The sequence below is a fragment of the Chiroxiphia lanceolata genome, chromosome 3, assembly GCF_009829145.1.
Source record: "Chiroxiphia lanceolata isolate bChiLan1 chromosome 3, bChiLan1.pri, whole genome shotgun sequence".
Lineage (NCBI taxonomy): Eukaryota > Metazoa > Chordata > Aves > Passeriformes > Pipridae > Chiroxiphia > Chiroxiphia lanceolata.
Genome location: NC_045639.1, coordinates 11212106 through 11237895, shown reverse-complemented (window position 1 = coordinate 11237895; position 25790 = coordinate 11212106). Strand labels below are relative to the sequence as shown.

The 25790-nt window shown below is 45.3% G+C and overlaps 1 protein-coding gene across 1 annotated transcript in view; it reads right to left on the bottom strand.

Annotated features, from left to right (window-relative positions):
• SLC1A4 (solute carrier family 1 member 4) overlaps positions 1 to 22291 on the bottom strand; it is a 35166-nt gene extending 12875 nt beyond the window's left edge. Inside the window, exons 1-6 of the mRNA XM_032682875.1 lie at positions 21736 to 22291; positions 11477 to 11519; positions 10290 to 10352; positions 5191 to 5357; positions 2172 to 2405; positions 840 to 1034 (exon numbers count right to left, since the gene is read on the bottom strand). Of these exons, the coding sequence (XP_032538766.1) occupies positions 840 to 1034; positions 2172 to 2405; positions 5191 to 5357; positions 10290 to 10352; positions 11477 to 11519; positions 21736 to 22274 (1241 nt within the window). The 5' untranslated portion in view covers positions 22275 to 22291. The remainder of the gene's footprint in view (positions 1 to 839; positions 1035 to 2171; positions 2406 to 5190; positions 5358 to 10289; positions 10353 to 11476; positions 11520 to 21735) is intronic.
• Positions 22292 to 25790: the final 3499 nt, after the last annotated feature.

The following is a 25790-nucleotide window of genomic DNA, read 5'->3' as shown; positions in this document are numbered from 1 at the left end:
ATAATGCCCCAGCCCTGTCTTAAATAGATGAACAATATACTGGGAAGTGTAATAAGGAAGGAAATAAAACCAGTTCGGGGGGGTAAAAAAATTCCAGGAACCAGCCCTAGGAGACATCTGTTGGATGCAGCTATGACAGCTCAGCATGGTGAGGGGCCAGGACTCCTTCTAGGATCATCACTGAAGCCATTTTGAGGCAGGAAATGAAGATAATAACACCTTATGGGATACAGGATGTGGGAGGATATTCCAGGCATGGAGGGGAGAGAGTCCTAGAGAAGGATGTAGGACTGAGGTGGTGGAGGGGATAATGGAGCAAAGCAATTAGGAGGGCAACAACAACAGGTTTGATCAGGAAAGCCATCAATGTCATGGTAGGAAGGGCAGAGGTAAGCAGGAGCAGAGTCTTTGGTATGAAATAGATGCATAAGGAACTGAGGAGCTGGCAGGAGGATCCAGAGAGGGAATCAGGGGCTGCTTTTTGGGTAGAGCAGCATGCCTCAATTACCCAGCCTAATGGTGACTGGAGGACGGAGGAGTGAGATGCTTAAGGAAGGAGAAGAATTTCATGTGAGAAACAGCTTTAAACCACTCAAAGTCTGTTTCAGAATTCAATTACCCCTCCCAGGTTCTACCTTTTATTAAATCGAGCCTCTGGAAAATCCTGTAAAGGCTTAAAGACTCCATCCTTTAATCACCCTATAATTATGTTTCATGGCAGTTTGCAAGCTTTAGGTCAGAGACGTGGAATGCAAACTGCTAGTTATTAACAGAGGGACCACAGGCTTGAGTGTGTCTGGGGACCAGAAGGATGTGGTTGCAATAGCGAAGCAACTTACAGAATGGTGAAGATTTGCCCAGGGTTGAGGTCGATGTTGTTCAGCTGAGCAATAAACACAGTTGCCATGCACTGAAAAATAGCAGCTCCATCCATGTTTACAGTGGCCCCAATAGGAAGGATAAACCTGCTGATCCTCTTGTCGACCCCATTGTTCTCCTCAACACACTTGATCATGGATGGGAGAGTGGCTGAGCTGGAAACAGAGAACAGGGAGAAATCAAACACATCAAGGTGCACTGAATGGCCAGTCACTGCCTCGTGGCTTTCATGTTGCTAACATGCTGCAGACAGGATGTCAAGACAACAATGCCATTTTAGAGTCCTTCTCTGTCATAATGGCAATGAGGGACTCTCCTTGTTGAGTCTTGAGCAGAGGTATTTAATAATCTGCTTCCATCCAGAAATAGCTGATAAGGACTCTAATCTCCCAGAAGCAAGAACATGACTTAACATAGTATGAAGCATTACAAGTCTCAAAACCACAAAAATACACCTGCCAATATGGCAGGAGAGGCTGTAAGGAGATGATTTAAGGTCCCTTCAACCCAAACCATCCTATAATTCTATGACAATATAAACACAACAGATCATACTAGTGCCTTCTCAAATGAACAGAAAAATAATTTAAAAAGAAAATATCACTGTTGGATTTATTTCTTGCATTATAAAATTAAATTGTTTCATTCATAAACCCTCTCCTACTATATAGGAGGGTTTATGAATAGTAGTTCAGCTTCTGTGACAGACACGCATCTACTTTTGGAGATGACCTGAAATGATTTTATATAGTTATGTTATTTGATCAGGTGTTTGTTCTTGAGAAAAGTGTAAATGACATCCTCAATAGTTTGGTTATGACAAATAAAAGCTGATCAGGCCAGATCTTTGAAATCAGTAGTTAAATCCCTTTGAACCAGCAATCGAGTCTGCTTTGCTCCTGCAAAATTAGTCTAAACTTGTTCTTTTGAACTTAGAGAAGTAAATTTCTCTTGACAAAGTCCCTCACTACTGATCCTCACTTTACTTAAAATTAAAAGGACAGCTGGCAGGATCTTTTTAAGGCCATTACTTTCACCTTTTATTTTCCCCAAATATTTCCATCTCAGCATCATGCTACAGTCACAGTATTTTGAAGAATTGTTTTCAACAGCTAATTATCAGTATGTGATGCGTGGCAGGCTGCTGACAGCAGTGAGACTCTCTACTCTCTGAAGTCTCTTTTTTGCAATCTCAGGAATAATATTCACACCTAAAACTAAAACTGGATATTATCAGGTTATGGTGTCATATATAACCAGGCTATAATCCCAAAAGAAGCACATAAACCCACCTGGAGCAAGTGGCAAAAGCAGTGGCAAATGGTGTGATAAGTCCTAAGAGAAAACGATACGGATTTTGACGTGTGGCTGCAAAATAAATAAGTGGCAGGATGATTCCTCCATGGATGAAGTGGCCCAGAATAGAGGCGAAGATGTATTTTCCCAGACTGGTCACCAGAAGCACAATATCTTCCATTTCCACAATCTTGCTCCCAACGAGGAACATAATGCCAATAGGTACATACCTGTGTAAAGGAAATATTGCCTGTCATTAAGTACAAACAAAAAGCCTTGGAAAATATGCCCTTTTTCATCCTGGAGATAATGTTCTTGTAAAGAACTTGCTGCTCCTACTGAGGGGTAGTTCCTTATCCACCACGCACTCAGGGTAAGCAAATTGGGAAGGCTTCTTTAACACTTTTGCTTGGTGGACGGCAAGCAGTTAAATTGAAAAAGCTCTGTTCACTTATGCCCTCAAAGACACAGGTAGGAGGAGAGTGCCAAAGGGAAGCTGAGCAGGAAGCAGAAATGCTGGCAGAAGCTACCAGGACAAGACACCAGTGTGGAGTTTTAGGGTGGAAGGCAGGCAAAGACCTAGAGCTGAAGGGATGGCAGATGGAAAGAAAGAAAAAGGAGCGGTATCATGTCACTGGAGCAGAGAAAGGGGTGGAAGAGTTGGGTCTTACACATGCAGAAACTCCTAGCACAAGTATGAGGTTAGGTCATTAAAATCACAGACATACTGGATGCCAAGATACTCAGTGTAGGAAAGAAAAAGCTATGCACATACCAGAGAGCTCAGCTAAAGGCTGCTGATGCACGTGCCAAAGATAGCAATTAGCTCTGCTATTTGCCTACAAAGGACTAAGTTAAATGATTAAGCTTGAAGAGCTTCCTTGAAGCCAACAGCCAGGCACACACACATATCCATGCCTCCTATCCAGAAACATGCCACGTCAGCATTTTGTTTAAGGTTTCCTTCGTCAAGAGCACTTGGAGCTACTCCAGGGGAAGGGACACCTGCAGGCCACAGCCACACCTCTGGTCCCAGTAGTGCAGCTGGGAACAGCCCTGGAAAGACAGAACTGCCTTTTCACCAAGAGCACAACAGCTCTAAATGAACTGCGTGAATCACTTCAGGCCCAGGGTCAGTTCCTCCCCAAGTTCTACTGGGATGTTTGTGGCTGAGTACCTCTGCTGATGCTGTCCACACTTCATCCTTTTCTGCTTCTAAGATTTAGAAATACTACAAGATCACCCAGCTGCCCAAAACCCTGCCCCATGCACACATGTGACTACAAAAGATTTGCCTGTACATCTCAGGAATGAAGAATCCAATGCCCATGTTCAGAGAAGCTGATTTGTTGAGTAAGGACAAACTTCAGAAGGTTTGGTTAAGCATGCAAAGGTTTGGAAAGATGGGCAAGCCTTAAGGTTGCCAGATCACCCACTTCTTCCCAGCCTGCCTCTCCCTCAGTGGTTCTGCAGCTCCTCTGTTCCATGCAGAGAGTACCTCTGTATGTCCCAGATCCATGTGAGCATCCTCTCCCTTGGCCAAATCTCTAGGGGGGCCTGCTGAACATTCCCCACTTAGCCTCTGCCATTGTGCCACCTACTGCCTTTGAACTGTGTTTCTGAGCACCCTGATTAGCCAGATCCAGCTGAGCCTGGTCCTGCACAAGCTCCGCAAACATGAATACTGGATTCAGAGCTGAGATTGGATTCCTCCCCTGCAAGAAGGAGGCTGGAAAGGAAGGAACTGAAAGTTGAGACCAAAGTGCTGCTAAACGGTCCTGCTGAATAGGACTAGGTACAAGCTCAAGCTGCTTTTTCTCTTGATAGTATGATTTCACCCATTCCAAGGTATCCTTTTGGGAAGGACATGCAGCTTGACAGATTCTGAATAAATACCAGGACAACTAAAGAGCCTTAAGGAAGTAAAGAGAACAAGTAAGGGCTACAGTGAACTGCAGTGTTAAGAGTCAGCAGTGGTCCCCATAATCCACAACTGATTGGCTTGAAGTGCTGGCACTGTAATGAGCTGAATACAAGAACTGCCTCTTATCAGTATTCAGTGTCCAAGGAATTACACTCGAGAGCCAAAAACTTAAGCTGCTTGGAGACTGAATTTTTCAATCCCTTATGACAGCAACTAACACAGAGATCTGCCTGTGTAAAATCAGGTGTTTTGTTAAAACCTTTCTACTTCTTAGAGAGAGGAAAACAGTAGGAACAACGAATGCAGAATGAAGGGGAAAGAAAATACCTCTGCTAAGGTACGTTTATAGCTTTCTCAACAGCTTTGGAAAGGGAGTGAGAAATGTCCCACTGTTAATATATTTGCTATCCTTATGAATATGTTTAACTTTGCATGTGAGGTATTATCACTGCTGGTTTCACAGGAGAGGCCTAGATCCATCCAGCTGCACAAGGACAGCTATGACACTGCTCTGAGGCCAAGATTTATCTATCTGACAGAAAGCCCTGTCAGGAGGCTGCTCCTACCCTGGCTTAGGGGGCCTGAACCACTCTCTAGAGGTGCCTGTCTCCTTCAACACTGGTTTCTTGCCTAAGGAGAAAGTTCAGTGAGGTCCAGTTCCTAATATACAGACCTTTTTTGGTGCCAAAAGCTTTGTGAGATGGGTCAGAGCAACATTCAGCCCATAAACATGTCTAGACTCCAGGGAAGTTATGTGAAATAATGGACTTGCTCATTAATAGGCCAGAGAAAAAGTAAACAATCAACTTCAGGAAACAGAAAGCTAATTAATTCTACTAATTAATCAAAAAAGAGTCCTGCAGAGGCATTATAAACAAATGTCTAAAGTTTTTCTGACTGATACCTTAAGCTATGAGTGATTGTCTAATTACAGGGCATGAGCAAGAAGAAAAGACCCCATAAGTGATACCAAGACATTCACTTTTGCTGTGATGAGGGATCTGGTAGAAAAAAGCCAGATAGACAGATAAATGGTAAGTTTCCAGAACATAATATGGTACTGAAAGATGCATCTGCAGTCACACACTTACCACATAATCCAGGAAACCAGGACCATGGTCGCCTCATTGAATGAATTAAAGAAGCGAATCAGATCTTCCCCCTCCTGGCCAAGCTTTTTCAGGGCCACTCCCAAAACCAGAGCAAACAGCACCAGTCCCAGGATGTTCATCCCTTCAATCTCAGTACCGACAGGGATCTGCAGAGAAAAAAAAGAGAAGGCTTGTTAGATGTGAGATCAGCACAGAACGTAACAAAACGGTCACCTCGTTTTGTTGCTGCCCAATTGATCTGAAGTCAACAAGCAGAACCTATTTTGGAAAGAAGAACCTATTCTGTTTGATCAAACAATCTGGATGCAGTTCAGATACAAAACTCTCTAGCCATGAGCTGGCATGGATTCCCTGGAGAAGGAAAGTGCCTGCTACTACCCCCTCTCGTGCCCTTCAACATGATATGTGTGTTGTCAGTGACCTGAGCAGGAAAACCCCCAGTTTACTCAGGACTTTAGTGCAACAATGAAACCCACGAGAAAACAACCAACTTTATGGAGAAGAAAAGGGGAGAAGGGCAGAGAAAGGCAACATACTTTGACAACCTACTCATTAACCTGTCCATGTCAGCTATGGGAGATACAGAGAGAACAGAAGAGATACCTGTTCCCCCTCTCAGAAATCATGTCACTGCATGGTAAGAGGATAAAAGCAGGATCCACCTATTGACAAAAACTACTCTGCTCTGCTAGTCCTTCATGGTTTGTTTCTGAAAGAGAGCTGGAGCCTGTTTGGCAATGTAGTATCATATGAACTGAATGAGTGCTCTTGTGGCTACATAAAAACATAATTGTTTTGACAAACTGTTTTTTTTCCTTCCCCAACTTGGCAGTACAGGCTCAACATGTCAAACTGTTGTTTTATTTGGAAGAACTTCTATAACAGATGAGGTTTGTGTACAAGTTTTGGCCTTTTGGCTGGTTTAAGTGGACACTAGCTCAACACTAGGAAAGAAAAATATATTCTGAGCTAAAAGCTTGAAATGAATATTGACTACAGATTTTGGGATACTGTTCTTGTAAATCTGATAAAATCAGCCTGCTTGAGATGATGTTTCTGCTGTAAGTATACCACTGAACTGGACTGTCTCTCAATGGCAGGTGGAAACAAAGCACTGCAGGGAAGGGGGTAAAACATAAATTATACACAAAAGCAGGAAGGCTAAACTGCTCTTAACAAAAGTGTTTACAAACAGTGAAGGTGCTGACATTTTTATTTGCTAATACAAAATACTTAGATATGGGATCTGCAATTTTTTATGGTAGTTGCTTCCTCCAGGCTAAGCTGCCATTATTTATTTGATTTCCAATTGAAAAAACTGAAAACATGGCCAGATACAAAGCATGAGGCACAGTGCATCTCCAGGGATGTCTGAAGAAAGGTGCCCTTTCCTCCACACACAGTAACACTTTTCTGTCTGGATAGTTTTGGCTATATTCTGTTTTGGGTATCTGAAAGCCCTAAACTCTTCAGTGGTTAGAAAAAAACAAAAAAAATGACACCCTCTTATTAAGTGGATAAACTGCCTGTGTACATGGGATGTTATTTTATAATATAACATCTTCTACTGGGTTCATTTGATACAAGGCTAATATGAAAAATTCAGCTTGGAATGGAATTTTACCATAATGGCCACAAACTTTTTCCACAAATAAAACTATCCTAAAAACATTGAATATTCTTTTGGTTTGGTTCTCATTCTGAAAAAAAAAAATTGATATAAGACTTTGCTATGGTACAGAAATTCAGTGTTTCAAGCTACTGAAAGAGATCTGGATGTTATGGGGAGGAATTTAACTATACTACATAATACTGATGTCTTGCAAAGAATCTCCACCCTTTAAACTCCTTCTACCAGGGATTTGCTTCTCATCTCATGAAATGCAGTGGTGTGAGCCTGAAGCCCAGGAATCCACTACCATTTGGGTTTCTCAGAAACTTTTCCACTTTCAGGTCTTGCTCTCTGTTTCTCTCTCTTGAGCCAATTTTTTTTAAACACACAACATTCATCATCATCTCCCATCACTGCAGTTGTAGGCAGAAGATGCATCACTTGCATGGAGCAGTAACTTATTGCAAGGAATTTCTGCCTGCAAATCAAGGGGACGATCTGCAGCATTCAGGGAATTTCACCTCCCTGCCACACAATATGGAACAAATCCAGCAGTAAATCTTCAGCAGTAGATCCTCTCAATCCCAGCCTCTAATACTGGCAGATGCTGAACAGCCTTTTTGTACTCCAACAGAAAAGTGCATCACCCCAAAGGGGCTGCCAAACCAAGCAGCATTGTGAACACCAAACAAAAACAGCTTTAATGAGGACTTTGTTCCTGGACAAACTATGGGACACGTTATTGTTTGACTGAAATTCTGCGTTCTGGTAGGAAGATTCATGGAGCTCTTCTGGTCCCTGAATCTCTCTGAAGATCTTATTGTTTTTTAGCTCTTGAAACAAAATGCTTATCAAGGAAACAACTGCTGACATTGAACTGCCCCAGTAGTAGATGGCTGAAAAGAAAATGCAGCTATGTGATGTGAGGAAGAAGAGCAACCACTGGTTTGTGTATTTTTACTGCTGCCAGAAGAGGAACTGAGTTCCCCCAAGCCTCTCTGTGCTACAGATGGGGAACTGAGATAGTCCATGCCCCAGGAAGCCTTGCTGCCAAAGCAGCATAGAGGATGTAGCCATAAAAGCTGGGTAAACACGAGGTGAGCATGTGAAACAACAAAAAGAACGTGGCTGAGCAAACATCTACATATCCACTATTCATTTCATCAGCAAGAGAAGACAAGGCCTATTAACCAGCGGGGGGAAAGAAATATAATCAATGGAAACTTTTGGTCTACACTGTGCATACAGAAAGTTGAAGGAAAACATTTCTTCTCTTCAATCAAACATTCTGCTGATGAAAGAAAAAAAACCAGATAGGAATATCATTTTGCTTCCCTGGAACCAAACTTCTATCACTATGATTTCCAAAAATCATACTCTTCCTTTCCAAACTTAATCCTCATCTATCCACAAATACTATGGTCAGATCAATACTGAAACTGAGCTAACAAAACTGAGATGATGCTTTCTTTTTATTTGGTCCATTCATCCCTAGAGACAGTAGGGCGTCTTCTGGAATTAAAGAAGATCAGGTCTGGTTTTGCTCCAACAACTGAAGAAAGGTTTTGGAAAAGCAATAGCAGAAATAACCTTTACATCATAACTGCTGGCAAAAACAGGCACCAGTGACAAATTCAGAATATTTTTCCTGATATTACATCAAAGAGGAGACTGATAACAGGAAAAAGAAAGAAGAGAAATGAAAAATAATCTCGAAATTTAAACTGCCAAGAGATGCATTCCTCTCTCTTAAGGAAGAGTGATGGCTCCAAACAAACATTAAAAAATACTTGACAGCCAAGACTATGTTCAGTGGATATGTTTAGCCTTAATCCATGCTTGGTTGCTAAGGAGCCCCTATCAAACTTGACACTGAAGATCAATAGAAGAGTCTCATTCCCCTTTCATTTGCTTCTGCTTAAATGTAGAAAAACTCTATAACAAACACACAAAGCTAAGTGCACATTGCTACAGCCTTTCATACTGAACTTGCTTTTTAGCAGCATGAAGCTGCAGGGGCAGCTGCCCAAGGACACGATGGCACGAAAGGAGAACGTGCTCCTTTGGGATTCCGCAGTCGTTGCTGTGCATCCGTGTCAGATGGGCCGAGTGTGGATCTGGGCTAATGCAACCCAACGGGCTCGGGCAGAGCCCGGGCACATGGAGCTGCCTTCTCGCCCACTGAAAACGCTCGCCCTGTGGTGTCCGGGATAACTCTTCCCCTGCTCAGTTCATGCGTCAGCCAAGTCACCTGTCACCCTGCCTCCAGGGCTGGTGAAAGTTCAGCCCATCAGCTGAAAGCAGAGCTCGTAAACACTCTGTTCTGCATCACCTGCTCACACACCACGCGTGGGGAGGAGAAAGTAACGAAGCCAGTACTTCCTGCACCCGGGGATATGCTCCAGAGTCCCTCCGGGTGATCATCAACCGCTTTTTCCTTGATGATTTTACAAACTAATGGGCGAGCCCCAGCTGAGCCCTGCCATGACAAATGCAAACATTAAAAGTCTCTTGCCCTAGGGGCATTCAAATCATATTAAAAATATGGCAACCCAACATCTGATACTGAGCTCAGATAGTCAGAATGAGCCTGAGGAAGAGAAAATAACCTTGAAGGTAATTTCTCAGACCTGTCTCCCCAAAATCCAATGAAAGCATATGAGATACTTCATTTGGAGCAAGGCGACACCTTGCAGGCTGGGGCACTGGCTCTGTTTCACAGCATGCTGCCTGTAATTATTGCTGGACCTGCAACATGTTGTCTCTGGCCAATAATAAATATGTTTGATAGACCCACGATGCAAGAGAGATGCCACTCAATGGGATACAGTGCATCTCTGAAGTCCTACAAGCCACACATAGAATATAACACTCTACCTCATCTACACCTACAAATTAGTTTCTTTTTTGACACCATTCCAATAACAGCCTATTTGTAATGTTCTGCCTGTAATTTTTACACCTTCAGCCCACGTGTTACAGCTTCAAACAAAACTTCAGCAGCATGGCAACTAAAAAAAAATTCTCAACCAAATTCTTTTCTTTTTTTTTTAAAGAGCTTTGGGTAGTGGAAAAAAGCCCATTCTCTCCAAACTCCTAATGAAGATAAAGGTTTAAGGGACATACTCGGCCAGCTCGATTGCTATTTAATTCCAAGTCTACTAAAAGTTATTTAAAAATATGAGGCAGTGACTAATCAAAATTTGGATCAAGTGAGATCAGGTCCAAGAAAGCATGGCCTAAAAAATAATGTGTTGTGGGTCAGACCAGTTGAGCTCAACTCTCCTCCCCCATCATAGATTTTTTGTGTGGCTGTGGGTAACTGATCTGCCTTGTGTGTCTCAGTTCCAGGCAAAGAAAAGTACTTGTTTCTTTCCAATGACTGCTGGAAAGGATTAAAGACTTTGGAGTAGTCAAATATTACAGCTGACAAGAGCTTGTTTAAAAACCTAAGAAGTGACCTTACCTTCTCCAACGTAACATTTCCAGAGGTAGTGTTTCTGAGCAGCATCTTATAATCTGTCGCATACTGCAAGTAAGAAAAAAAACATAACCAAACAAACCCAAAAAATAGTGAGACAGGCATTAAAATTGTCAGTAAAATATCTAAAATCTAGGGCAACAGTTTACTTTGATAAATAAGCTAGACACCTCCAAAGTAGGCCACTTCTTTGGGCTTGTTTTCTTTAATTATAAAATGAGGGAAAGAAAAGCCAATTCCCTATGACAACAGCAGCATAGAGGAAAAGAGGACTGCTTTATTTCATCCCTGAACACACAGAACACTCGAGGCATCACAGAATATCCTTTTCTTGGTGTTATTTTTGTACTGCTTCTGCTTTTATTCATGGAATACTGACTTGTACTGTATTATATATTCACTCAAAATGGAACCTTCATATCAAAATGTTTTGATATGAAAGCAAACCAACAGAACACCACGAAGGCAAAAGCTATTATTCCACTCCTGTATCATGAAGAATCACTCTGCCCCATAGCAACATTTTCAACACTATCTATTCTGACATCTAAAATTAGCAATGAGAACTAAATCAAAATCTTTTAGGAGCCCTACAGCTCCTGTCCGTCAGTTTAAACCACACTGTGTTCTGGTGCCAGTTATCATCCTACCACACACAGTCTCTGTTGGAAGAGAAGCCAGGCTGAGTAATTAATCCAGCAAGAAATAAAATGGAAAATACTGAATAAAAGCATCAGGTAACAGGTAATGCTTACACACATGGGAGCCTAAAAGCCTTTAGCCTTGTCAGTTCCGAGCTCAGCTCTAAACTATGTACCCAAGGGTTTGCCAGCTAGCTCTTGCAAAGTGGTAACCAGCCTGGCACAAAGCAGAGTTGCCACTGCTGCCCAACAAAACACCCAAAGTTTAAAGTTTAAAGTATATTTCTGGTGAAGGTACAAAAGATAGGCTTTGAATATGCTTTTGTTTGACAAATATTTTTCAAAATCAAACTATTTGTCACGGAAGTTCTAAGTCTGATTACATCATGTGCTTTTAAAAATTCCAGTTATATAAGTAAATTAACTTTTGGTATTTTCTACGCCATATTTTTAGCCCTCTTGCAAAAAAAGAGCAGTAACTTTCTCTGCCTGTGCACCATAGCTCATGTCCAAAGTCCATATAGATCTTACCGTTCGGAAAGCTGCAGCAACAAGATTTGCAGGAAACAGGTTTCTGTAAAAGACAAACAAGAAAAGTAAGTATTTCTTGTAGAAATTCTAAAATGAATGCACCAAGGTGTTTTGCTCTCAGAAACAGAATTCCTTTTGCACAGGCAAGCATATGGGCACTAGTGAGGTGCGTAGTAGAGAAGTTACTCTGGCAGCATGGAACAGATATCTTCCTATGTCTCTAGAGGTGTCAGTGCCATCTTCTCTGGCTCACATAAAAAGGTCCCTGCTTGTCTGCCAACCTCACCATTTGGGTAGGGCCACCAGAGGCAATTAGACACAATGCTGGTTATACACACCCATCAGCCAGTGGCTACAGAAACTGGCTCGGCCACGCCAGCTGCAGCAACAGCTTAGGGCCTCCAGTGTCAGGCAGACTTTTAACATTACTCATGTGATTACACTGTGCTCACAGCATCAACATGAAGGACAATCCCATCAGCAAAATCCACTTAAGAGAATGGCTTAACCCTTCAACACAACAAGGTCAGCTTCCCTGAACACTGAGGCAGAGCAGAGCAATATCATGGGCCAGACTTCTCTGCAAGGCCTTGGACAACACAGATGGAAAGTAGGGGCAACTCCTATGGAAAGCTGCAACATCTTCACACAGAAATGCAAATCTAGCAGCAGGTTAGGGCAGACACATGCACCTCTACTGGGCATCCAGTGTATTTCTGCATCTAGGAAGCAGCAAGGAAAGGAAAATGGTGAACTGGGCCAAGCAGGGAAAATGTTGCTTCTTGTTATATTTTATAGTTGGTGTTAATTCCTTTCTCCCCTTATGCTGGGCGAAGAGCACGTGTTCCCCTAGCCAAATGACAGCTTCTTTTTTTTCCTGTGTCAGAAAGGAAAATCGGAATAAAATCTGATCTCTGGGGTCATGGTAGAACCCCAGGTGAGGGCAGGTAAGGTGATGGGTATGAACTGAAAATACTGACAGCAGAAGGCATCAAGGAGGCACAAGAATTCTTATGGTAAGGAAAGAGAAGACCTTACTCAGAGACAGTTAACTCTGATAAAAATCATTTGGGAAGCTGCTCCCCATCCTTTGCTCCTTGCTCTGCTCCAAGGACACTGCATGTGTCTCCAGGCTGTGCCCTGCTAATGGTCCCCGAGTTTTTGCTGTAGTTACCCTGGCAAACACGACAGTTCAGCTGTGGTCATTCCATGACCGACATGGAACGTGCAAATCCGAACCACAGCAAGAAACAGAGCAGCAGAGTCAAACCTTTGAAAGCAAGAGGGAGATTAAAATATGGCCTAGATAAGGACTTTGGTCTTTTTGGTTGCATAGCTCCACTCTCCTGCCACACAGGGAGTTTTCCCACAGCCTTGACAGCAATTGTAAAGTACATGGAACTTCATCAAACACATGGCTGCTGTGAACTACCTCAGCCTCCCTCTCTGTTGCACTACAAGTGTATTAGGAGACAGCTGCAAAAGCCAAACTGCTCTAAGAATAATTTGCCTGCTGGAGTCTACATTCCACTGAGGATGAAAGAAACAGCAACTTTTTCTCCTCAAAAGTTGACAGTACAGCTGTCTGTCTGAAAGCAGGAGAGCGAGCTCTAATTCTGCAAAGACGCTTAAGAATTGGTCAAATAAGATCAATGGAACAGCTAATGTGCATCAGTGCTTGCACAGCTGGAACTCTCTGGTGGATAAAAACCTTGAGGAAACAAAAAGCAAACTTGCTGTTATCAGGAATAAAATATCACATACACAAATGGGCCCATGCTGTTGGGAAAATAAGGGTATTTCTTTTCAGCTTTTCACAGCAGGATGATTACTCTTTTTTAAAAAGAACTGACTGGACTTTGAAGAAGCAAAGAGATGAAAAAAGACTGAAAACGAACCAGAAATCAATTTTTTTTTTTCTTTAAATCAGCTTTTCCATCCTGATGAAAACAAAGCCAAAGGAAGCAATCCTAAAGCCTAAGCAACATGGTTCTCCAATGTTTAAACGTGGCCAAGAAACCAAGCCCTCCACAATTTGCATGGGTATGCCAAGCATGGGCCTCACTAATTAAACACTAACTTATCTCCAAGGATATACTTAAAGCACATACTTGAGTGATGTCAGCAATCCTGTTACAGCAAGGCAAGGGGCAGGTTCTTGCTTCAAGTGTGAATACTGCTAAAGCTACTCAAATAAGAACCTAGAGCACACTTTTATTTATCATTCCAGCACCAGTCGCAGGACTTGACTCTGAGGGCAAAGAAGAGCATTTCCAACAATTCACCAAGTAAAAAACCTGGATCTTAATCAAGCAGCTCAGAAGAAGTTGTATGTTCTGTTCAACTCAACTTCTAACTACACCTGACTGCAAAATACTCAAACCACATAAAATAATGTTTTGCTCCTCTCTGTTTCAAATCCTGAAGTTTAAGAACAAAACGTGTTGGGTCATAAAAAGCAATCAACAAATAAATGGCTTACCTTGGAGGCATGAGGTCTGCAAATACTACACTCATTGCTCACCTAAGCTCAGTCAGCATGTGAATTAAATTCAACTTTAATTACAGGTGGGTCAGATCACAGGTTCTTACCTTTGGATGGATTTGTGCAAGAACACCACAGCAATGCCAAAAGAAAAAAAAAAGGGGGCAAGATGCTGTGTGCTCTGGGGAGAGCCAAAAGCTGGCTAGTGACCTGCCTGGGCCCATCATGTAATTGTGCCTGCAGGGTTTGCTCATCACGTACAGAAAGGCAAAGTTCACCCACCACAGAAACTCAGACAGCCCTGTCCCTGTGAGCCAGCATTCAGCGCGTCCCCAAGCAGAGGAGTCACATGGGGAAGTGTGAACACCCCTCCTGTGAGGGTGAACCAACAAACAGGAAAGCTGATGAGCTGGGTAATTGGGCATGCAAATTAAATGTGGGTGTCTGCCAGTTGGTTTTTCTGTTAGGACCAAATGTTGAGAAGGTTTTTTTGCTTCGAAAGCCCACAGCAAAAGTGAACGTGGAGTTTAGGGAAACAGGGAAAGCTATAGGTGAGCTGTGTTAGGAGGTGGCTGGAGTCACATTCTCGTCACCACTTCTCTCCTCCTCCCTGGTTTGGTGCCCAGCAGGATCAGAGCCAAGCTGGCTCTCTGCAACGTCACCTACTCAGGCAGGTGCCAAGCCCCTGAGCCCACCACACAAGAGCCAGCCTCTTCTGCCACCTGCTACCCACTTCACAGCAGGTTGTATCACTGGGCTGCTGACTGTTTCTAATGGCTCCATTTCTGCTGTTTTCATATCCTGTGCCAGAGAACACGGTTGCCTTTTTGAAGCAGATGTGGATTATCGCACGAACGTGACGCTGAGTGAACCCTGAGTCTGGGTGATAAGGAGCCCGGCACAGCAGTGTAGGATCAGACAGCCTTGGCCCCATGATGCACAAAGACAAAACCTGCTGCATGTGGCCAGAATGAGACAGGGGACCCATGACATCACGGCAGGCAGACAGAGGTTCTTCGTGCATTCCCAGGTGCTCCACTGCTGCCAGGACCTCGGTCCACACACTCACAGACCCAACCTCCTCTCTGGCATCAAAGTGAAATAGGTGGTTCTACAGAGAGACTTTACTCCCCTCACCAAGCACCAGGCAGGAAAGTCTCTCTCTGTTCAAGTTGCACAGACAGCCCCAAAAAAGCCCTGTATCAGAAATCCATCAAACAGCTGTCGAGGGTGACAGCTGTGTCCTGGGGCTGCAGCAGCAGCTGGGCTGAGCCAGGAAACCTCCAGGTACCTGCACAACACACAGTGTGAGAAACCAGCCTTCTCAGATCCTCTTAAAATAGGAACGAGAAAGCAGCAGCAGCAAGGGTGGGTGTTACAGTGCATGAATATTTTCTGCTTGAATAGTGTGCTCATCACACCATCTCCCTATGCACAGCTGGATAAGTGCATCTTCCTTCCAGTGAAAAGCTGCTCCTACCAAAAGGGACCATTACTTCCCTAATCAAATTTAGCAGGAAGGTCCCACTGTACTTTTGTTGCAATAGAAATCTTTGTTTAGCTGCAACGCTTGCTGCTGGAAATCCCAGACAATTAAGGGAACTTGGAGCTATTAATGGAGCAAAGAGGGGCTGTAGCTCCCCCATTCTCTATTTTGCCATTATGGTCAAACTGCTCTCTTCTTTACAGGCCTGAATATTTCCACCAGCAGGATAAGGATTCCACAGGAAATCCTTCATTGTATGTGTAAGGGATTATTATTAATAACTGTTTCTAAACGATGCTTTTGCTAGAGCTCTGCAAACAACTTTACTCTGGCAGCAAAAGCATGAAGGGATATCCAGACAAGTAGAATGAAACCCTAAAATGCTATGCATTCCTCTTGCATAGCTTCTTGCAAAAAGGTTCCACTTCTGATGCCAAAAACCTTGCTGTTGGAAAACATACTTTTGTGAGGGTGCCTAGAAAAAAAATATTCTGTGTTGCACTATCTCCAGTTCTGGGGGTTTTTCCAATGAAATGTTTTCAATGGTACAAGTCCACTCACAGCAACTTTATTGCCATCTGTGGCAAAATGATGAAGCCCAGTTTGAATTCCTACACTACCTTTATTTTTCTTTCTGTGCCAAGATTTCCATTCATTATCACAGAGCATTTTTTCTCATCTGCTTTTTGATATGTACATGGGTGCTCAATACACGCTCTGGACATACACATATTTCTCAGTGTGTGCATTTGTTTCAACACAGAGAAACATGAAAATGTGTTTACTTATAGCAAATACTTGATACTTTTTTGCCTTACTGTTCCAGTCTGCATCTTTGTTACTTCAAAAATAAAACTAAAGGGGGGAGAGTCAGTAGTAAAAGGCAACAACCCATATAAAGAACTAAAGAAAGGAGCAGAAATGTTCAGAGGTTTACCAAAAAAAACCCACTAGACAGTGCAGGCACATGAATGAAAACACTGAGTTCTTCCTACAAAAATCAGTCAGCAATCCCTGTACTTCAAGGGAGATTCCATATGGAAAATGACACAAGCCAAGGGGGACAGTAACATTTACTTCCTTTCTTTTTGGGGGTGCCCCAGAGTTAAGAACTAGCCATCGGCTTTGAAAACCAGTGGTCAGCCCATCTCTTCGTGTAACTGTAGCTGTTCCCTGGCCAATTTCTATTCTATTTATGACTACAAAGGTGGGACTTCTAACAGTCATGTTTTTACTCTCTTTCCACACTGGGACTTCAGAGACAGCCTTAATGGTTGCTGCTTTTGGGTGACTCATTGGGAACATCAAGGCTGTAAGAAACGAGTGCTACTGGAGCAACTGGTGCCCAGGAGAGGGTCACTGCACGAGTGCTCTGGATCCTATGGTCTACTCTGGCCAGCTGCTCTGTAGTCCAGACAGCAAAACACAACAGATGCTAGTCCCTGTGCTCATGTCTGCCTTCCCTACCGCTCCAAAGGGGCTCAGAGCCAAGGCACGGGCTCACTGACAGCGCTGTGGGTACTGCCTTTGGCAGCACAGCTGGTAACATCTGGCACAGAGACAGACAGGGCAGTGAGGAGCAGTAAAATTTAAACAGCTTTTGCAGATTTGCCTGGCAACCTGAGAAACCCTGACCTTACTGCTTGGGGCAGACGTGTGGCCCTTTGTGCACCCTTCCTATAAAAAAACGGATGATGCTACTTCCTCCTTCCCTTCCCGGACTGTTACAGCTAGGGCTGGTTTAAAAGCAGAATTCCCTTCCCAAAGCCAATTCCACAGCTTCAAAACATGTTTTCATCCCAAAATTGGGCAAAGAAAGCCTGTTCCAGACCTTTTTTTCCACTTGAAAAAAAATATTGTAAAATACTTTGTTGAAATGCTCCTTTTTTTTGATGCCTGAGATCTTCTACTTAAAGTCTTTTGTATAAACTTACAGCAAAACATTGACCTCACTGAAATGAAATGTCAGGATCATCCACTGATGGAAATTTTGACACGATCAATAGGTTCCTTTGAAACTGTTCAATTCTGTTCAATCAGCCAACATAAATCGGAGCTAAAACAAAACTCTGACCTTATTGAAACATGCAGCTGTAATAATTGCCCATCAGAAGTGTTAGCAAATCAGCAGATTCTTGCAAAACACTTCATCTTACTGTTTCAACTGCTTTACAAGAAGCTATAGGCTGTTAGCAGGTGGCAGGAGTCCCATCCTTGTCACCACACTCTCCCCTCCTCCCTGGTTAGGTGCCCAGCAGGATCAGAGCCAAGCTGGTTCTCTGCAACATCATCTACTCAGGTGGGTGCAAGCCCATGAGCCCATCATGGGCCCAGCCTCTTCCTCCACTGCTACCCACTTCACAGTCAAGCTCACAAGTGCTCTTTATTCTCTGTTGCTTTATCTTCTCCATCAAACCAACGAGCAAGGGACAAAAACAGAAATTCTAAAATTTCCCTTCACTCCTCATCTTCTGCTGGCACTCAGTGCTCAACTATTTGGTACAAGTGAGCAGCTCTCCATGTCAGATGCTCTGGAGATGCTCACAAGGTCCACCTTCAGCTAAGACCACATGGAGTAAGAGTGCACTGGAGCCTGGCTTAAGGTAAGAGCCCACAGTGGGTCCTCTGGAGAAGCCCCCCTTTCTTCACTGACATTGGACAGAGTTAAGGAATTCCAAGGTCCCCCGTTGAGTTCAGAGAACACCCCACTTTTTGGGTGGGTTTTTTTTTTAAGCCATCAGCCTCATGGATGCACCTCTGAACTCTTGCTGGATCCCTCCCATGATCACTGCCTTTGGCCATGCCTTGGCTCCAAAGAGCTGCCCACATGACAGACCCGAGATGAGATGAGCCATCAGCATCCCCGCTGTGGGGCACAAAGGCACCTTATGGCAGCTCTGCTGTCCCCACCCCATGTCCTGGGGCAGAGGACAGCATGCACAAGCCCTGACTAGGCATGCTCAAGGCTTGCTTCCAGCACTTGCCAGAAGGGAAACCGGGAGGGTACTCCAGCAGCTCCAGCCAGACAAATCAGACCTGGAGGTTACGGTCAATGGACAAAATAAAACAGAGACAGCCTTTCGGGTCACCCGTGAGTCACCATTCATTTGCTACCAAAGCCCACAGTAAATCTCTTTTCCAGAGGCTGGGTCTCCATGCCTAGATGTGTGTTTGTGGGGAAGCTTTAGACTTGGAAAAGGAAAACCATGACCAAGAATTAAGCTGGCCTCCAGACATGGCTGCAACAACATAAATCAACACCTTTGGTCATTACCTAACAGACTTCCCAAAGGCAGAAAGGATCTGCATGCCAGAAAAGGACAACCCTGTGTTGTCCCTGCAGAAGCCACGGCAAATAGTGACTAACAACTGTGATTTTCTCTTGGCTATTTCCTCCTCAGGCCATGTTTTACAGCTGCTTTCAGTGTTGTAGGGGGACTCAGTTTATCCATTTTTACCTTTTCTCTGATACCAAGCAGCAGCAAAGCCATGAAGGACACGGCCAATCTTGTGACACAACTGAAAACAAAGTTTTCTTGTGTCTAATAGAAAGTTTCATGACCAAATGAGAGAAAGGGAGAAGCAAAGAGCAGGATGTTGAAAGACACCCACAGCAAAAGGAATGATTTCAGTCTTTCAGGTCCTATAGACTCAAGGCCTTGTTGTCTGAAGGTAAGGTTACTCTAGTAACTTCCATCACAACAGGGACTGAGTTCAGTGCTCAAACAAGAGCACCCACATTTTCAAGAACAGTTAAAAATAATATTAAATGGCAGAGGGAGAGAGATCTTATTTCCTGAAAATCATATACTCACTCCATCCCTAGGTCTGTCAGGGATTTGTGCTAAGACTGGAAGTTTTAGTGACGCCTGCGTCCAAAAGCATCTTTTCTGGACTGGATTTCACTGTCATTGCTGTGACAACTAGACTGCCCAACAGAGCAGCTGCAATAGCCCTTCCCTGGGGCTTCAAGAGAAAGCTGAACTCACAGCCCACTGTACTTGGGGAAGGCCTCACTTCTCAGAAGGAAATTTTTCTGCAACCCACATGCTTTACCCAGGTCACAGCATCATGAGCACTGCTTTGGAATTAGGGACTCAATCCCATCACCGTCATAACCTCTTTGAAGAGGAACTCTCCACCTGCATTTACAGACCAGAGCGAGAAACAGTTGCCTGCTCCCAGCTTCACAGATATTACCTGCAGCCTGAAGCTTGCTGGAGCATCTCTGCCTTGTTTCCCAACTACATCCTGCTCCGTGCTGTACGGTGACACAGGAATGAAACACCAGCCACAGCAGCCACACCAGGATGCACCTGGGGCAGCCACCACTACAGTCGTCTTCCCAACTCTCCACAGTGTGCTGACTCCATTTTGGGCAATTTTCCTTTACCTACCTACGCTTCCATTGAACTCCATGTCACCTTCACAGACAGACCATCTACTCCCTCTATCCTGTTACTCCTTCTTAACATGCTGTCAGGAATTGCTGGTCCTGAAGAGAGATCCTTAATGGTTGGTTCTTAAGAGAGGTGAGCTGAGGACACTAAGTACAGGGCTGCCAGTGGAACAAATCAGACTTACTTTCAGTCCAAAGGGACCATACTTCTCTCTGGGGAAGAAAAGGACATTAACCTGAATTTGTAAATACAGTTCTGGGTTTGGGGTATTTTTTTTTTTAGAAATTCTTTTTATCTTTGTTGCCACACCCACTTACCCAGACACAGCAAAAAAATGTCTCAGCTGAAAAACTGAATTCATAAAAGAAAGCAAATAATTCAAATGAAAATCCCCCATTCAGTGTTTTAATTAGCAAGATATCCAGTAAGCACAACTTTCTAGCCACTTAGCTGTGATGCAGGTCACCCCCCACCTCTGTTTGCACCCTGGTGCAAAGTGTGAGGAAATGCAGTTGGAAGTCCCATACTCAAAACACCAGCTGGATGTTTGCCTCATTTGTGTGAGTGCTACACTCCACTCTTATTTAAAAAGCCAGACAGATCTCAACGGCGTTTGAGGGGAAAAAAAAAAAAAAGGTGAAGCTTGCAACTTTGCAAGGAGGAATAAGGATAAACAAAAATACTATGATCTGGTTAGAAGTGGAAGCCTTGCTTCCAGGTAGACTTGGGGAACATGAGTCTTGCCTTTGCAAGGTGCAGAGGTGGGATGGGCAGCCCAGGAACTTACAGGGTGTCCTCACGCCAGACTCTGTTGCAGTTATGTCCTCGACGGAAATACAGTGTTGCATTTCCATGCTCACATCTATAGGAGGGCACTATAAAAAGCAGGCAAGCATTTGGGTGAGGAGACTGAGTAAAGTGTTGGGGAATAAAAGAAAGAGATGTGTGTGAGGGATGGGGAGAGCTGCCCAGCCCTGCCTTGCCTGCAGGAGACAGGCAACAACAGGTAGCGGGGCAGAGGAAGGTGCCAGGCAAAGCCATCCCATCCCTGCCCCACGGTAAGCACCCAGGAGCTGCTCTCCCTCCAGGCAGAACCAAGAACGGGCCCAGGCACCCAGAGCTCTGAGCAAGCCTCGACTCATCCTTGCAGCCACCCAGGCAAAATTAAAAACAAAGTGGGGAGAGCACCGTGCAGCCCTACACCTGGCCGGGCTGCGGGTACCTGGGGAGAGAGAGGGGTGCTTCTGGAGAAGGCAGGATAAGGATGAGGAGGATGATAAGGAGGAGGATGGTAAGAAAGAGGAGGAGGAGGATGAAAAGAAGAAGAATAATAAGAATGAGGAGAAGAATGAGGAGGATGAGGAGAAGATGCAGGAAGAAGAGAAGATGCAAAAGGATGAGAAGATGAAGGAAGATGAGAAGATGAAGGGAGAAGATGAAAGAGGATGAGAAGATGAGGAGGATGAGAAGGAGAAGGAGGATGAGAAGGAGAAGGAGGATGAGAAGGAGAAGGAGGATGAGAAGGAGAAGGAGGATGAGAAGGAGAAGGAGGATGAGAAGGAGAAGGAGGATGAGAAGGAGAAGGAGGATGAGAAGGAGGATGAGAAGGAGAAGGAGGATGAGAAGGAGAAGGAGGATGAGAAGGAGAAGGAGGATGAGAAGGAGAAGGAGGATGAGAAGGAGAAGGAGGATGAGAAGGAGAAGGAGGATGAGAAGGAGAAGGAGGATGAGAAGGAGAAGGAGGATGAGAAGGAGAAGGAGGATGAGAAGAAGGAGGGGGGAGGGGGGGTCTCGGGCTGCCGGCTGCAGCGTGCAACATCGCCGGGTCTGTCATCATCCTCCGGCGGCGGGAGGGCGGGGGAAGGAGGAAGGCGCGGGGCGGCCTCACCTGACGAGGTCGAGGAAGGAGTCCACGGTCTCCTTGCTGGTGGGCAGCGCGCCCGGCAGCCCCAGCCCGGGCGTGTTGAGCGCGGAGGCTCCGGCGCCGGGACGGACGATGAAGCCGAGGGCCACGGCGAGGCCGGAGGCGAGCAGCGTGGTGCCCAGGAAATAGGCGATAGCGATGCCACCCAGGCGGCCGAGCGAGCGGGTGTCCAGGCTGGCGGCGCCCGACACCAGGCTGCAGACCACGAGCGGCAGGATCACCATGCGCAGCATCCGCAGCAGCAGCTCCCCGGGGAAGGCCAGGTAGGCGACCTGCGCGGGGCTCAGCGCCGCGCCGCGCACGGCGGCCCCCAGCGCCACGCCGGCCACCACCCCCGACACCGTCAGCAGCACCAGCGCGTTGCGCCGCAGGAACCCGCGGCAGCCCCCCAGCCAGGCCCCGCCGCCCCGCCGCCCCTCGGCCGCCGGGCCCTCGGCGTGGCCGTTCGGGCCGTAGCCCGCCTTGTCCTCGCCCGCCGCCGCCGCCGCCGCCGCCTCCTCCATGCTCGCGGCGCGGAGACTCCTCGTGTCCCGCTACCGCGCGGCGCTCGCAGGCTCTGACTGAGCGGGCGGGCCCCGCCTGCCGAGGGCCGGGCCGGCGGCGGCGGCGGCCCCGCCCGGGGGAGGAACGGCGGTGACCCCCGGCCCGCCCCGCTGCCGCCCGCTGGGGCCGGGTCCCCACAGCGCCATCGTCGGCCGGAGGGGCGGCACGTCAGCCCAGCGCCCGACTCGCGGGCCCTCGGCCCACACACGGGTGGCGTGAGAGCCCTCCGTGCCCTCAAGGGCCACACGCGTCCTCTCAATGCCCCCTCCGCGTCCCGCACCTCACACGTGCCCCCCTCGTGTCCCACTTCAGTATGCCCGTTGTTCATGCACATCCCCTCAGTGTCCTCACAGTTCACATACGTCCCCTCAGCGGCCCCCTTGGTGTCCCAAAGCTCACATGTGTCCCCTCGATGTCCCTCCTCAGTATGCCCATTGTTCATACACATCCCCTCAGGGTCCCCATAGTTCACACATGTCCCCTCAGTGGCCCCCTTGGTGTCTCAGAGCTCACATGTGTCCCCCCAGTGTCCCATGGTTTACACAGATCCCCATCAGTGTCCCAAAACTCACACATGTCCCCTCAGTTTTCCCCCTCCATATCCCCACCATTCATACACATCCCCTCAGGGTCCCCATAGTTCACACATGTCCCCTCAGTTCCCCTCTCAGTGTCCCAGAGCTCACACATGTCCCCCAGTGTCCCCAAGGTCGATACACATCCCTGTCAGTGTCTCCACAGCTCATATATGTCTCTTCAGTGTCCCGCTCAGTGTCCCCATGGCTCACACGCCTTCCTCCAGTGTTCCCCTCAGCATCCCCATGCTTCATACGCATCCCCTCAGGATCCCCGTAGTTCACACATGCCCCTTCAGTGTCCCTACAGCTCCCACACGTTTCCTTAGTGGCCCCATGGTTCAATCACGTCCCCTCCATGTCCCTGTGGTTTACACACATCCCCATCAGTGTCCTCACAGCCGTAATGTCTCTTCAGTGTTCCCCTCAGTGCCTCACAGCTCATACATGTCCCCATCCCCAGTGGAGTTCACATATCTTGTTGGTATCCCCCTCTCTCTCCAGGAACCTCTCATCAAGGCAGGAGCCACCCCAGGACAGGTTGTGGTGCCCCTGGTCATCAGTGGCACGAACACACGGACTCTGAGCATGCTTCCTTGAGGAACAGGGCTACAACCCAGTCTGATCACACGAGCAAGTTCTCTGAGGAGCAAATGATGTCTCTGGCGATACGAGGGGCTGACAAAAAGGGCACCTGGGGCTTTCAAATCTGCAGGAGCCCCAGGGGTGCGCTACTGTCATGTTTGCTCACAGAGCCACTTCCATGAGCTCCAGCCAATGTTTGGACTCGAGCAGGGGCTCCATTTCAGTTCATTCCCTTGACATCAGCAAAGCACAGCCTAGCAGAAAACATGCTGTGAAAACAATCAGCCACACATCTGCTTTTCAAGTAGACTGCACTAATTAAAGAGACTGACAGGGTGTGATGGGACAATAATCCTGATTTAATAAGACTCTTTTCTGCTTTCCAATCTCATGGATAGACCTGAAAATTGCTACACCATGGCTGGAACTCCTGGGAATTGTCCATGTGTAAATAGATAACAACACCACCAACAAGCAATTGTGTTTGCCACCATCCACTTCAGAGCTTGATGCGAAGTCTTGACTTGCAGCTTGCTCTTGCACTGAAATTTGACTCGAGATACCAGCCGTATTTTTTCCTCTGATAACTTTCCCTATGAGTAAGACTTGGCTTGTGGAAGTCTGGGAATGACTGTTCCATCAAATTAGAATAAGCAGAGATAGGAAACAGAGACTAAACTAAACAAGAAAACAAGCATCTGCAAATGCTTCTAAAGATATTCAGTTCCACAAACCTCAAAAGTAACAAAAAAGCTTTGTAGATCTTTTAAAATCAGGTTTGAGTCTTTTTCTGCAAATATGTTTGTTAATAATAAAAAAGTAACCACCCAACATAACTGTTTCTTTCTCCATTAGAGGCATTACTAAAACGGATTTTTAATTAATATTTTGACAGCGTTCCTTGTGAAAATGTCATGCTTCTTTTTTTTCCTTGTATTTTTTCCCTGCTGTTCTTTCTTGGTCTCACTCTTTTTTCTTTCCATTTACCCATGAAAAGGGAAAAGAAAGGGGGAAATGAAACAACAACAGGAAATTGTAAAACAAACACATGAATATAAAGTCTTTATTCTCTGTTTCAGTTAAGACTCTAAAACCAAACAACGAACACAAACGCCATTCCCATATGCAAAATGAAAGCAAAGGGAGAAATTCAGGAAAGAGTGAACAAGAAGAACATATTAAATTGGAAAACTCATTTGTAGCAGCACATGTATGAGACCAGCACAAGAGTTAACATAGAACCTTTTCCACTATATGAAATGACAGTAGACTCCTTCTCTCTTGGAGAGAGACCGTGACCTTTTGGGACTGACTTTGCTGAGAGCAGTGCCATGAGAACAGCCGGGTGACCTGAAGGAACACACACCTCCAAAATCGCAGGTCCCAGTGAATGTTTTTTAACACATGCTAAGGATGTTTGGTGACAGACAACCCTTCAAGAAGAACACTTTGACAAAGGGATGCTTGTGTCAAGCTTCCTGGTCAATGACACCGTGAGAATTCAGTCTCCCAGTTTCCCCTTCCTTTATTTCCCCCCTTTTGATTTCCTGATTCAAACACTGATCCAAACAGTTTTCCTTCTTTTCGTGACATATCTTGAAATCAGAATGTTTTTATCAAGAAGAAGACAAGAGAGCACATGAACCTCCCACCATACAAATGGACATGATCCCAAAGACATTCTAGGCAAAGCTAACTGTTTTTCCACATGCTGTGAGAGTTCATGGATGGATGCAGTGATTAACCCCAAAGCCCAGCGGCTTATTCAGTAGTAATCGTTGACTGATCCATTGTGTCATGTTTTCATTTCAGCGCTTGTAGATCTTGGGAGCTTTCCAGTGAGTGAGTCTGCATGTTTCCAGTGTCCACCCTGCTGGTGCTTCTAAATCAGGGATTTTGACTTTTTCTATTGCAACTTGAAGGTTCTTTTTTTATCTTAAGTGGCTTTCACCTTCACAGGGCTTAGAATGCTTCCTCCGGAAATCAGAAGAGAGATCAAAATCAAACAAAAAAAACCAACAAAAAGCAACCACCGAAAAAAAATCCAGTTCCTTTTAAATAAAATTTAAAAAAATCCTTTTGCTTTATGTGAGGAAATAGCCAGTATAGTTTTCATCACTGGCCCAGGAAGGAATGGTCATGCTGATGTCCAGTCAAGTTCTGCTTGATATCAATTTCTGAGGGTAGGCATTTGAAATTTCAGCCTCAGTGGAAGGAATGAAAAAATCTTGATGGCTGTAAGGGAATCATATCCTACTTCTTTGTGTATCATCACCGAGCAACCAGAGTGCAGGATTTAATTTGAGCCATTTTCCT